Genomic DNA, 15,139 nt, shown 5'->3' on the forward strand with positions numbered 1-15,139 from the left:
TTGTAATAAAATTAAAGTAGGTTTCAAAAGAATAAAATGGTGAAATTAATTAAGTTCAAGGGCAGATGAAAACAACACTGAAAAACAACATGTCAACATTCTGCATGTCTGGGTGGGCAATTGCATTAGAGAACCATCTGAATTGTCTCTTCACTGGGATCAATGTTTTCATAAGGCACCAAAAAGAGTGCAGTGAAGGCATCTACCTGATGTTTTGCTTGCTGTTTATTCCCTTGTGAGGTTCAGACTTCCTATTCTAATTTTTCACATTACCTGTTATTCTTATTTGAACTTCCTTCTCATTTGGATCACTCTGGATCCTGCATTCATCTTCCAAAACTTCCCACCTTAATCCCCAGAAGCCATTTCCTTGACTCATCCTCCTGACACCCCACTTAATATTTTGGTTAAATTGTGAAAATGGAGGGCATTTATTAAGCTTTTAAATACTTAGAGCTTGTGGAAATTTCAGCAAGATGCAATCTGAGCTTAGGAATGATCATGTTTCATTCAGTACCGTTGGTTAATTGTTTTTATATGCCAATCAAATACAGTTTTCCATTTATAAATCACTCCTTTATATTCATGAACACTTTCTGACATTTCAGTGATTGCCAAGTCCATATGGTTACATTATTTCTGTGCTTTTTTTCATTTTCTGTAAGTTTTATTAAGGTTTATAGAAGAAAATACAAAACCTGATATATATTCACATTTCTTTACCAAGCCAAGACTTTTATATAGATACAATAAAGATACAGAAAGGGAGGAGGAATAAAGAAGGAAAAAGAAAGAAATGTTTTAAAGAATAGAAAATAAGTTTTAAAAGAAAGATCGATGAATAAGATTCAGAAAGAAAACTTCTGATTCTTCATCGCTTTGTCATACAAAACAATATTTACTTCATCCAATTGACTATAAACCCCACAAAGCCATTTTTATAAACAAACATTATGTCCAATCCTCAAATCCAGATGTCTTTTTTTCTCGTAAAATGTCTATGAGAAGTTACCAATCTTTAACCACTGTTAACGTTAATTTTCCTTTGATTAAACATGTCAGTTTACCATCTCAGATAAGTCTGTTAGTTTTAATAGTCATTCTTCCATTGTTGGTAATGACGTGTCCTTCTATCTGTGTGCATATAAAATTCTCACAGACGCATATATTACAACAAGGTTGCATAGTCTTTTCATAATTATATATCCATACATCCCAGCAGGAAGATTTCTGGTGTCATTATTTCTGTGCTTTCATCTAAATGAATATTTCCAATTTATTTTATTTTTGTCTGACTCTGGACAAGTATGTGAGCTTTATTACTACTATGCTGAACATAAAGGGTTAAAACTGAATACTTTAAGACTCAGGTACCATCTTTAGATGTTCTTGTCAGGTAATCTTTTGTATTCAGATCAGGCCTCAATACAATAATATAACATTTTGGCATGAAGATGCAGCCCAGAAGCCCAGCACTGGAGGCTAAGATAGAGAAGACCTGCACAGCTACCATGTACTTCCCCTTGGTGCTCAGGTAGGTGGGAACAAAGGACACCCAAACACTGCAGAAGACCAGCATGCTGAAGGTGATCAGCTTAGCTTCATTGAAGGCTCCAGGAAGCTTCCTGGCTAGGAAAGCCACCGTGAAGCAGATGGCAGAAAGGAAGCCCATGTAGCCAAGGGAACCATAAAACATGGCAGCAGACCCTTCATTACATTGTAGGATGATCTGCCCAGGTTGGGAGCTCATGTCAGAGTCTGGGAATGGGGGAGAGGTTCCCAACCAGATAGCACAGATGATCACTTGGACACTGGAACAGGAAAGGACAATGGAGTTGGCCAGACTCTTCCCCAGCCATCTCCTCACCTTGTTCCCTGGCTTTGTGGCCAGAAAGGCCAGCACCACAGTGATGGTTTTGGCCAACACAGAAGAGACGGCAACTGAGAAGATGATGCTGAAGGCAGATTGCTGGAGAAGGCAGGTGGCTTTCTTTGGCCGGCCAATGAAGAGAAAGGAGGACAAAAAAGAAAGCAGGAGTGAGAGAAGGAGGATGTAGGAGAGGTCCCGGTTGTTGGCTTTGACTATGGGAGTTTCCTGGTATTTTATGAAGATCCCTAACACAAAGCCTATGGTTAAGGACAAGAAGAGGGCAAAGGAAGATAGGACAATCCCCACGTTTTCTTCATAAGTCAAGAAGGTGATGATCTTGTGGACACATTGATCTCGGGCCTTGTTTGGATGTTGATTGTTTGGACATTTGACACAACGCTCTGCATCTGCAAAAAACAAGACTAATAACAGCCTTATATCTAACGGGACCTTTTTTGCTTTAAAGAAGGAAATCTTGGAGCGGGGCATACATAATGGTATCACAATCGAGAGGTTTTTTCCTGCACACCTCACAATAACTCCATCAGTGATTTACAGCGAGAAACATAGGCTTTTGTGAATTTAGGCATTCATTCCTGCTTCTTGATGGACAGGCATTTATTGATTTATGTGTTTCTATCCTGCTTTTCAAGCAGATTGCAATATTAGCAAACAAATAAAATACTAATCTGTAAAGAAGTGGACTGCAACCCAAGTCCATCAGAAAACTCTTCCTATAGATGGTGGCTATCCAGCGTTAATCCAACTCAGAAGAGATTGTGAAAATAGACATAAGTAACCTCAGACCTATGCCCTCTTCCTGAAGGGTGGTCCTTTACACTGAAGCCACCCACCTTCCTGAGTGGAGATGGTCCCTTCTGGGCAGGGAATGCAATCATAGCAGCAAAGTGGCTTTCCTTCCTGAACCATCCTGAGGAACCCAGGGTGACATCTTTCCACACACCTGGAAGGTGGCAGAGGCTAGACGTAAAAACAAGGAGTGCCAAGGGAAATGTGTTAGAGCTAATTTATCCATTGAAATAAGGCACAGGGTTGGGAGGGATTCAATGTGGACTCCACAACCATGGTTTACCTATAAGCTGGTAAGTGTGCAAAAGTATAACAACTCCATTGCCACTTGAGGTCTGTTCAGTGCAGGGCAGCCAAATGGGGTCACAGGGCCCCAATGCTCCAAGAGCTGTATTGGCTGCCTGTTTGGTATGGAACCCAATCCATGTTGCTGGAACTTGTATGAAAGGTCCTTAAATGTTCAGGACCCAAGGACTTAAATGAGATGTATAAGAGAAGCCTTGCTTGCAGTCCAACAGACTAGCAGAACAATCTGCATGCTAACACACAACAGGGCCTTGTCTGCTGTGGCATCTTGGATGTGGGAATTCTAAGGAAGGGCAAGCTAAAAGTATAATAAATAATTATACTGCTTCCCTGTTCATTCCTGTGTCCACTTCCCTACTTCTCTTGATTCTCCTGGGTCCAATTTTATAGTGCATACCTGTCCTCTAAGGTCAAAATAGATGTGGTCAGGGTGAACACAGTGGAAACTGCTATTTTCAAGTTTGCATTCAATAGAATATTTCATTACCTATTTTACACGAATCCTAAATAAACACATACCCCGCCCCAAGCCTCACTGTTAGATCTTGAATGTTGGCATTGGAAAGCATTTGAAGGAACACACACACACACACACACACACACACACACACACAACCTGGTACACTTATTAGACCTTGAAGAACTGGAAAAACTGTGAAATGAAAGAGATAATTTGTCCCACCTTATTGTTCCAATTGAGCCATGCAATGGCATTCTGGTCAATGGTGAACTGTACATCTGAGGATCCCTGTCTGCTGATACTCCCAAGCTTCAATTTAGAAATGGACTTATTGGTAGACTTCATCCAGTTCACAATGTCCAGGTCATCTGCCAACTCTCCATTCTCATCCAAGTACACTCTGTCCATGGAAGAATTGTAGAACTGGGAGTTTCCCATGAAAGGGTGGAGCTACAATGGCAAAGAGAACAGCAGCATTTGGAAGACAGGAACCCACCTTGGCTTCTCCATTTCGCCCATTTCTTGCTTGGCTCTCCTTTGAACAGTGGCTGAGAGTTGTGTGTCCTTAAAAAGTTGGCTACATTAATTCAAGGGAACATACAGGTAAGAAAGACTAAGGCTGCCATCCTGTATATGAAGGAAAACCTGTAATTTTATTACACAGCAAGACACAACTCTCTTCCTTCCTTCAGCATTAAATGTGGGCTGGCTGAGCTAACTGTTAGGTGTGATTGGAGCTGGTTCACTGACTGTACCAAAAGAGGAAAAAATTCCTTCCAGTTGTTGGTTTCTGCTTTCCTTCACTGTGCAGCGAAAGGGCTTGTCACGAGACAGGTGTTTACATTCCACAGTCTGTACTGTTGGAGTTTTTCACGGGAAAGGGAGGCTGGATGTGACGTACACTGGTTTCCTGTTTTTCACTGTGTGATTCTCTCCGAGCTGTCGAGGAGAGAGGATGCATTTTCTGCTCCGGCAGAGGCAAGATGTCTTTCTGTAATATACCAGCTTTGAACTGTAAATAAAGCAATATAGAGTATGCAGCACGTACTCCTCATCCTTCCGCTGGGCACGAGACTCTGCTTTAAACCAACACGTGGTTATGGGCTCCAGAAGTCAAATCGGAGTGCCGGCAAAGGATCGGAATGCAGAGGGACAGATCAGATCAGAATCTGCTCTGCGCGTAAAAGTGATTGATGAGGTATGTGCTACTGCTCCGGGCAGCCTGCCAGCTTCTAGTTAATGGCTTTATGGCTTTATGGCTGGACTTTGAACCTTTAAAGCCGTTTTGCCGGGAACAGGCAAAAGGCTCCCAGGCACAAGTCACTATGCTGGGGAAATCGAAAGTAACTTTTAAGTGCGCTTTTGGAATGAAGCAGCTGCAGCAGTGACGCAGCAAGATTTAAAGCAGCATATATGACGCTGAAGGCTAATGCCAGAGTCATGATGGCCCTTCAGGATGCTTGTGGGATTCCTAAGCTCAACAAGAAAAACTATGCCGACTGGGTTCTGTATGCAGAGGCAATTCTGCGGAAAGAGGGTTTGTTTGAGGTGATTACAGACACCCCCCCCAGTTCCAGTTACAGATGCATGGGAAGCTAAAGATTCCAAAGCAAGGGGAACTCTTACATTGATAGTATCCCCAGAAGAGCTCTGTCTATTGCGTGATAAGACCTCAGCCAGAGAATTTTGGGACGCTTTGAGAGAGGCTCACTTAAGGACAGAAGCTGGATCCACTATGTTTTACTTTAACAAGCTGCATAATATGGCTCTTGCTGAAGGTGGAGATGTGCGTTTACATCTGATGGAGATGCAAAATCTGAGACATGAGCTGCAACAGAGAGGACTCAACTTTCCAGAGGCTGTGTATTCTTTCATGATACTACAATCTTTGGGTTCAGGTTGGGAGTCTGTTGCAACCCAGATTGCTGTGCAGCCAACTGCTCAGCTAACAGTGGACTATGTAACTGCCATGATATTAAATGAAGCAGATCGCCGGGGTGCTAGCTGCATGGGCAAGGGGGAGTCTTCACAGACGTCATCCCATAGTGCAGTGGAACCACCAGATGGCGCCAAAGCTTTGAAGGCAGTGAAATGCTACTCGTGTGGACGTCTAGGCCATATGAAGAGGGAATGCAGATATCCCAGGGCCAAGACAGAGCAGCGCAGTGAAAGCTCGTCGCGTGGAAAAGGCCGAGGCAAAGGCAAAGGTCCGGTGTCTAGGACAACGCAGCACAAGGCTATGGTTTCACGTTTCACTCCAAAGGTTGCAGAGGTCCAGAAGACGTCTAGATCTTTCTTCGTTGTTGATTCAGCGGCAACTCACCACATGTGCAACGATAAAAGACTGTTTGTGTCTTTTACACCGCAGGAAGGTGCGATTCACCAGGCGGATGACCACACTATTCCGAGTAAAGGCTACGGAACTGTTGTTCTTCACAGTTTGGACATCGATACAGAATGTGCTTTACGTGCCAGACGCCAAACATAATCTGCTCAGCGTTGGACAGCTGAATGAGCGGAACATTGACGTGTCCTTCAAGAACAAGAAGTGCATCATCACAAAGAAAAATGATTGTGTATTGCATGCTGAATATGTTGATCGTTTGTTTGTTTTGTATTATGATGATGTTGAAAAGGATGACACTTGTTGCATTGCAGGTTCTAACAAAAGTTTGCATGCAGAATGTATTCATGATTTTCACCGAAAATTTGGTCATTTGCATTTTGAGGCAGTATCTAAAATGCCTGCCTTGGTTGAAGGTATGACTATTAAACCCTGCAGGTACCACATGAAGTGCAAGGCATGCGCAGCAAACAAGGTGAAAATGGCTGCGAAAGGTAAGGTGTCTAGTAGGCAAGCTACAGAACCATACCAGGTTGTTCATGCTGATTTGGTTGGACCACTAGCGCCCTCTTTGGGTGGAAATAGGTACTTCATGGTTCTCATTGATGCATTTTCTAGATATATTTTTGTGTACAATCTCAAGCAGAAATCAGAGGCTTTTCCTAGGTTCAAGGAATTCTGTGCTTGGTTGGAAAATGTGCATGGCAAGAAGATAAAGACTCTTTTCAGTGATCGCGGGGGAGAATTCACTTCTCAGCAGTTTGAAGCTTTTCTGACTGAGAAAGGAATTCAACACGATTTGTCTAGTCCTCGCTCGCCATGGCAGAATGGACTTGCGGAACGGGCAAATCAGACATTGCTTCAAGGGTTAAAAACCTTGCTGCATGATGCCAATCTTCCAGAGAGTTATTGGGCCGAAGCTCTCTCGTGTTTTGTTTACAGTTACAATCGCAGGTTATCTTCAGCGATTGGTTGTACCCCCTATGAGAAGATGTTTGGCAAGAAGCCATACATCAAACACATGAAGATTTTTGGTTCTGACATGTGGGTTCACTCACCACAAAACTCCAAGTTAGACAAGCGTGGATTGCATGGTATCTTTCTAGGTTATCAGAAAGGGTCTTACAGAATAATGATGACTGACTCTAAGACAATAAAGCTCACGAGAAGTGTTGAGTACAATGCAAAGTGGGGGGAGAATGTGGGAATTTTCCAATGTTATCCTGATGACGGTGATGAGACTGAGGATAGTCAAAAGCAACCACAACAACCCACTGATGAAGGTTCTGAGTCTGAATCTGAAACTGAATCGGGTGATTCAGAGGATTTCAAGAGTGCGAAAGCCTCTATGAGACCCTCTGAAAGCTCTGATCAAGAATTGGAGGAACCATTGTTCACAATAGGTCGTTTTTCTACTAAGAAGGAAGAGGAGAGTGTTGAAGACTTAAGGCTAATTCGTAGGTCACAGAGAGCCACAAAAGGCAAACCTCCAAAGAGATTTGCTGATGAATTTGCTACGATAGCAGTAACAGCTGTTAAAAGCTCCAAGAAGGTATTTGAACCTTCAAGTTTCCAAGAAATCCAGGGTTTGGATTCAAAGGAAGCTGAGCCATGGTTAAATGCCATGAAGGCTGAGCTTGATTCCTTAGAAAGGAACAAAACATGGGAACTAGTTCCAGTAGTTCCAGGAATGAAACTGCTTGGAAGCAAATGGGTCTTCAAAGCGAAGACAGATCAAAATGGCAAGATAGTCAGACACAAAGCCAGATTGGTAGCCAGAGGTTTTGCACAGGTACCAGGTGAAGACTATCACGAGACCTACTCACCCACAGTGAGATATGAGAGCATTAGGCTTATGCTCAAGCTAGCTGCAGAGGAAAATCTACACATTAGTCACCATGATATTAATACAGCTTTTCTGTACGGATCTCTGGATGAATCACTTTATATGCTTCCACCTGATGGCGTACAGGTAAAACAGGGATTTGTTTGTGCTCTGAAGAAATCCCTTTATGGTCTCAAACAAAGTGCACGGTGTTGGCACACAAAACTCACTGAAGTATTGTTTTCTCTAGGTTTTCAGCAAGGGAAAGCTGATCCATGTGTATTTGTCAAAGAGGAGGGGCAAAAGAAACTGTACTGTTTGTTTTATGTTGATGATATATTATTCTTTTGGAAAGATGTCGCAATGTACAATAACGCCCTAGCTCAACTGAAATAGCACTTTGACATGAAAGATCTTGGTGAGGTAAACAACTACCTATCTCTGGAAATAGAGAGAGATCAAGATGGTAACATTCTAATTCACCAGTCACGGAAAATTGCTGATGTGTTAAGCAAACTAAACCTGATGGATGCTAACCCTGTAGACACACCGATGACAACAGGTTATCAGGTAGATGACACTGAAGAAGCATTTTCTGACACTACACTGTACAGATGTGTGCTAGGCAAGCTAAACTTCATTGCCAGATGTTCAAGACCAGACATTGCTGTTAGCTGTAATTTGCTAAGCAGACAAGTCAACAATCCTAGTGTCAAGGATTGGAAAGCTCTGAAACGCATAGCGCGGTATTTGAAAGGCACTGTGCATTACAGACTGAGACTTAACAATCAGAAGTCTGGTGGTCTTGAGATATTTGCAGATGCAAGTTTTGGAAGTGACACTACAGACAGGAAAAGTACGTCTGGAGTTTGCTACATGTACAATCAGGGTCTGTTTGATTGGTCATGCAAGAAGCAAACAACAGTTAGCTTAAGTACTTGTGAAGCTGAACTGAATGCACTGTCTTATTCACTTAAGGATTGTGAATGGTTAGTACAATTGTGCAAAGATATGAAAATTCCTGTCAAATGTCCAATCCAGGTTTACCAGGACAACAAAGCATGTTTAGCTTTGCTGAAGTCTGAAGGTTGTAAGCAAAGCACGAAGCACTTGCAATTAAAGTTGCAGCATGCTAGGGAATGTATTCAGAAGGGACTCGTAACGGTGTCCTATATGCCAGGTAATGAAATTCCTGCTGATGTATTGTCCAAGATTGTATCAAGGGATCAACACTGTACCTATGTGCAGAAGTTGGGTTTGTACTGATATTGTACGAACACGCTGCCCAGTGATGTTCACAGAAAGGGGGAGGATGTTGGTTTCTGCTTTCCTTCACTGTGCAGCGAAAGGGCTTGTCACGAGACAGGTGTTTACATTCCACAGTCTGTACTGTTGGAGTTTCTCACGGGAAAGGGAGGCTGGATGTGACGTACACTGGTTTCCTGTTTTTCACTGTGTGATTCTCTCCGAGCTGTCGAGGAGAGAGGATGCATTTTCTGCTCCGGCAGAGGCAAGATGTCTTTCTGTAATATACCAGCTTTGAACTGTAAATAAAGCAATATAGAGTATGCAGCACGTACTCCTCATCCTTCCGCTGGGCACGAGACTCTGCTTTAAACCAACACCAGTAGGACTTCCGGAGGCGGCGCGAACGGCAATGGCGGTCTCCTTCACTTGCTGAAGGGGAAGCTCCGCGGAAACGGGTCGTCCGCTACGGCGAAGCAGAGACCCACGTCGGGAAACCACAGGCAGAGTGAGCCTGTGGCCGTGGGACTCAGCGGGCACCAGAAGCGCCCCCCGAAACGAAGAAGGGACCCCGTAAGGGGTCTCGGAACGTGGACGGGAGCGCGGTGCTGTGAGTCGATCGCTCTTTCCGTGCGAGCGAAGCCGCATAGCTGCTGTCGATGAGCGCTGACCTTTTTTCCTGGATTATTGGATTCGGAAACAGCAACCCGTGAGTAAAAGGGACTAAAATAACCTAAACTAATCTTAAAAAATTTGGACAAAGCGGGAGATGCAACCAGGAAGTCCGTCTCCCTATTCTGCTAAAATTCTAAAGCAACGACTTTGATCTGAAGCCTTTGAGAGGAGCTAAAATTTTTAACTCTGTGCATGATTTGAACTGTCGCTATAGGAACTAAGGGAGAGACCTGGTCTGAACAAAGACATTGGATTCTTATCTCATTATACATGACTACGCCATTTCTCACCTTCTCACCCCTTGCCTTTTCCTGTAAGACCTATTACAGTCGTTAAGAGTTGTCAACAGGCTCATCTCAGCTATCTGCCAATCTCTCATTCCCACCACCCTTCTGAGTAATACCCCTCCCCACCTTCTCACTATATAGAAGGATCTGGCAACTTCTGTTTCAGTGTATCTGAAGAAGTGTGCATGCACACGAAAGCTCATACCAAGAACTAACTTAGTTGGTCTTTAAGGTGCTACTGGAAGAAATTTTTTTATTTTGACTATGGCAGACCAACACGGCTACCTATCTGTAACTGTACCAAAAGAGAGCTCACTAATGGCTCCTTGTCATCTTGAAAAAAAGTGACAAGTGTCTATATTGGAAAAGGGAATACCTGCCATGGCTGTAGCCTTTGAGCTTCCAGCTTCATCGCCCTCTGCTGAGAATACGCAGCATTTATGGCATGTGCCACAGTTTGGACAGTACTGTAAATCTTGCCGCTGTCTAGAGAGAGGATTCTTTGCAGAACATCTTGCGTCAGCATCTCCAGTTTCTCTCTCTCTCTGCATCTGGTCCAGCCTTTCACTGATGGTGCATGCCTTAAATAGAAACAATTATAATCTGTCTCCACAATCTTTTTAATTACAGGGAAAAGGTGAGGGAAAATATTGTAGTTTCTCCATTCTTTTCTCATAATAGGGAAGGAAAGAAAACCATGGATATGTTGGAAAGATATGCTACTGTGCATTAAGTCCAAAGTGAGTTCCCCCATAGCTGTTGTGATCAAGACTTTCCCTGCAAGAGGTTTTATTAACATGCCAAATACAAATTGTATCATTTGTATTCCAATTAAGATATAATTCGTGTCCACGTAGTAAACAAATACATGGACTTGACTCCACTTGAAGAAGGAATGAAAACTGATCACAGCACCATTCTTATTCTCCAGTGGGATATTTTGTAAGATGCCGACACAAATCCCCCTCTCAATGAGAACAGGCATCAAGGTCTTCTTGAACCTCTCTCCATTGTCAGTTTCTGGCACAAGGAGACCAATGAACGTCCATCTGAAGTGCTGGAGCAGCTTGACAATCCCTGGGTACAGAGCTTCTTCTTTGGGGACCATCCGGTAGAAAAAAGGAAACTGCCTCTTATCATTCACACCATGAGAGACAAAAGCATAGCTGACCTGGCAAGAAAAGGAAGATGGTTGCCTTGTTTTGGCTCAAAGCCCACATATTTCTTACCCCAGATAACAAACATTTCCCATGTAGAGATAAATCTTCCCAGACCCAGAAAATAGAAGCCCGCTTTTATCTGTATGGATTTCTTGAATTTCTGTTTTTATATGCTTTTTATACTACTTTCATCTTGCATTTCTAATTTAATGACATTGTTACCGTTTTGATGTTGGGCAACACATAGATATTTTTCAAATATGAAGTGAATGGTTTTTTTAAAAAATGAAGTGGGTTATAAAAGTTTTAAATGAATAAAAATTCAGTGTTTCACTCAGAGGAAACCAGTCTACTTTCCTTAGTATTTAGAAACACAGACACCTGTACCACAATGTTTCTAGGTATCCATCTAAATCTGCAAACAAGTTCAGAAGACCCAGAGAAGCGGTGGGGTGTCTAGTTATGAAGGAGATCACAGAAAATACTTTTGTCCAGAATTCTTTTACTTTGGAGCAGTCCTGCCACACATGCCACTAGGTTATAATGTTTTGACAGCCCCTCCAGCATGAGGGGGAAGCACTCCTTTATGCAAAAGGTATCAATTGTGGTGTGAAGTACAGTGGTGCCCCACAAGACGAATGCCTCGCAAAACGGAAAACCCGCTAGACGAAAGGGTTTTCCGTTTTTAAGCTGCTTCGCCAGACGAATTTCCCTATGGGCTTGCTTCACAAGATGAAAACGTCTTGCGAGTGTTCCGATTTTTTTTCGCTCCCCCCCCTTTTTCTAAGCCGCTAAGCCGCTAATAGCCTTTTAGCCGCTAAGCCGCTAAGCCTTTAATAGCCACTAATCCGCTAAACCACTAATAGCGCTAAGCCGCTAAGCCGCTAATAGGGTTGCTTCGCAAGACAAAAAAACCACTAGACGAAGAGACTCGCGGAACGGATTATTTTCGTCTTGCGAGGCACCACTGTACCAGCCATGTATTCTTTTCATGGAGTGTTCCCTAGTTTGAACCAAAGAATGCCTTGAAGCAGAGCTTACTCTAAATTGCTTCTTCTACATGAACTCCTCAGTTGTGTTCTCAGTATGACTACTACTATTTTAATTATCCATCTTTTTCACTGATGAGAACTTAAGGTGGTTTCCAGATAAAATAAGAACAGCTAAAAACGTAGGAAAAAATCATTAAAACCATACAGTGGTACCTCAGGTTACATATGCTTCAGGTTGCATATGCTTTAGGTTACAGACTCCGCTAACCCAGAAATAGTACCTCGGGTTAAGAACTTTGCTTCAGGGTGAGAACAGAAATTGTGCTCCAGTCATGCAGCGGCAGCAGGAGGCCCCATTAGCTAAAGTGGTGCTTCAGGTTAAGAACAGTTTCAGATTAAGAATGGACCTCCAGAATGAATTAAGTATTTAACCAGAGGTACCACTGTACCTATGATTTTGATTTGAAGTAGAAGTTGGATTTAATAGAATTTTTAAAGAATATAACTAAGCCTTTAATGGGGCCCAAGGAACCCATAATAATTCAAACTAATGAGATTGATTGTCTTGTAGCTTCATTTTTAATGGATACAAACAGCTAAAAACATAGGGAAAATAGGCGAGAGGAAATGAATGTAGCAGGAAGCTCAAAGCCACTGAAGAGGATTGTCTCCAAAGGAGTCTGCAGCACAACTATCACCAATGGGATATCATCTTGTTTATTTTAATAAAGTCAGCATTGTGGTTCTGCTACAAATTCTGAAAGAACTCCTTTGAGAAGAGGTGATCATCCAAGAGAATCTAGATATGTGTCTGTCCACCAAGAGAAATCCCTCCCAAATCACTCTTCTGTCTCACTTTGCGCATCTCTTTTACCCCCTCTTTTAGTTCGCTACAATGAGGCTCAGACAGAAAATGCCATATCCCACCCCATTCCTACCTGTGGGATTTTATAGATGCCCAATGTGCCTGAAAGCAAGATGGAGTTTTGAGAGTCAGCCATTTCCAGGACAGTCAGTAAATCATTCTGTCTTCCACATTTGTAGTTTGGAATATTTGCCTTCCCGGTAGACAGCAGGTCTAGCAAAGCGTCATAGGTCACCCTTCCATCAAAAAAGTTCTCATGGATGCTGTAGCCCAGGGTGATGTTGAAGGAGAGCCTGGCATTCTGGTTGAACTCTTGAATGGCAAGCAAGAAGGAGAGCACCTCCCAGTACTTTGTGTTTCCTTTCCTGCAAAAATATACAGATTGTGTCGTCATCCTGCAGTTAGTGAAGTAGCAGATTTATCTGAGGGATTTCTAAGGCAAGCTTTAACCGGTGATATAAAAACCTGGATTTTATTTCCAGAACTTTACTTGTGCTTACACTGATTCAGAAACAAAGCCAGCAGCTCAAAAGCTCACCTAATTATATCTCATTGGAAGAGGGAGAGAGGATAGCCTTTGTGAAGGAACTGCACTGCTACAAAGGAATAAACGTATTGTATTTATTTTGGGGGGGGACATTTGGGGTTGATTTGTTTTCTAGGACAAATCTTGGTTGGCAGTCATCTGACTCTTCTTTGATTTTTAGTATGTTTATGGACCTACAGTCTAAAATCAAATGTATCTCGAATGTATGATTGTGGGGAAAATAACTCCTTCCCCATAAAATATCTTACTGTTTAAAGCTGGTAGAGGGAGTCCTGTTGAAGGTTTGTTCATGAAATACGGCTTTTGTGGGAGAGATGATCCCACTAATGAGGTGGTCTCCTGGCCGGTAATAGTTGAATGGGTCTATCTGACTCCTCTCCAAAGTTAATGAGCATTTTTCTTTCTGCATTTCACAGTCTGCATAAGGCAGTAGCAGCAGCAGAAGAAGAAGAACAAGAAGAAGAATCACTGTCATTCTGGGACTGCCTGGAACAGCCCTCTCTGTTGTGTATTCTCCCCTCAGTTCATTAAATGAAGCCAAACCCTTCTTGTAAAGCTGATGGAGTCCAAACAAGACTTCACATCTGAAGGTATAGAAGACAAGCTCATGACTATATATTCTGACTCACCTGCCCTAAACCTCTGTCCAAGCTGTTGATGACATTTATGTCCCTGTCCTTTCCACCTTGAATGCACAATGTCACCTCACGTAGCTCTTGTTTTTGGTTTTTATTTTAATGGCATCAGATATGATCTTTGGACAAATCCCAGGAGTTTTGGTGTGTAGAAATGAGGGTCACTACGATTTTGATAATCATAAGCCAGATAAGCATTGGCTCTGCAACATCCTGCAATCTTTACATGGCTCCATGCTCAGGTGCAGGGCTGGAGAAAAACATGTTTTGCAACAGCCCTCAGATGTCACTCTAGACTCTGAGATGGCGAAGGGAAGGGGCAGCTGAACATATCTAAACTTTGTGGAAAAGCACATTCACAAGAGTCAGGGTGAACATTTGGTTTTCAGACAGTGGGGAGGAAACTCTGCTCTATAGGTCTGATTAGGCCCATCATATCCCCCTCCCCTTTTGACCTGTATGGCTGTTATGGTCAATCCGTGTCACCCCAACAACCCTTCACTTGACATTTCTTTTCTTTCTTTCTTTTAATATGATTTTTATTAATTTCTTTTTTAACACAATATTTCAGCATACCAATAACAAAACAAATAAATTCTTTGCTCCCCTGAGCTCGTCACTTCCCTCCATCCCTTCAACCAGTTTTTAATTTTCGAATCTTTGTGTCACACTTTATATCCTCTGTTTCAGATCTTTATATCCTTATGATCAACTCTGTCTCAATGGTCTATAAAGTTTTGAGATTTCAGTTTTTTCGTTGCAGAATTTATATCAATCCCACTTGTGTCTTCACATTTTTACAATAGTTATTCAATATACCAAATAAATTTACTCCAATCTCTTTGAAACTTTTGCTTGTCTTGGTTCTGGATCCTGCCTGTCAGTTTGGCCAGTTCCGCATAGTCCATCATCTTCATCTGCCACTCCTCAGACGTTGGTAATTCCTGCAAACCTAAGTAAATTTAAATGCTTTACTTACAGTAATCAGAAGTCTCACTCACACACTGTTCAATGCTACAGCAGAAACAAGAAGATAATTTTGCTGCAAAATACAGAAGTTAGTCTCAGCCTGAGTCTAGAGTCTGGAGCCCCTGCCTCAGATGCCTGCTCAGCTTACA

The 15,139-nt window shown here is 42.4% G+C and overlaps 1 protein-coding gene across 1 annotated transcript; it reads right to left on the minus strand.

The window, feature by feature from the left end:
• Positions 1-1,366: 1,366 nt before the first annotated feature.
• Positions 1,367-14,932, minus strand: LOC310700979 (vomeronasal type-2 receptor 26-like; the record flags this gene model as incomplete). The annotated part of the gene is made up of 7 exons (XM_083490935.1): positions 1,367-2,277; positions 2,725-2,851; positions 3,669-3,896; positions 10,691-10,993; positions 12,913-13,204; positions 13,635-13,803; positions 14,854-14,932. The coding sequence occupies 7 exons, from the start codon at positions 14,930-14,932 to the stop codon at positions 1,367-1,369; spliced, it is 2,109 nt and encodes a 702-aa protein (XP_083347061.1).
• Positions 14,933-15,139: the final 207 nt, after the last annotated feature.

Source organism: Podarcis liolepis (genome assembly GCF_965112155.1).
Source record: "Podarcis liolepis genome assembly, chromosome: 2".
Classification (NCBI taxonomy): Eukaryota; Metazoa; Chordata; class Lepidosauria; order Squamata; family Lacertidae; genus Podarcis; species Podarcis liolepis.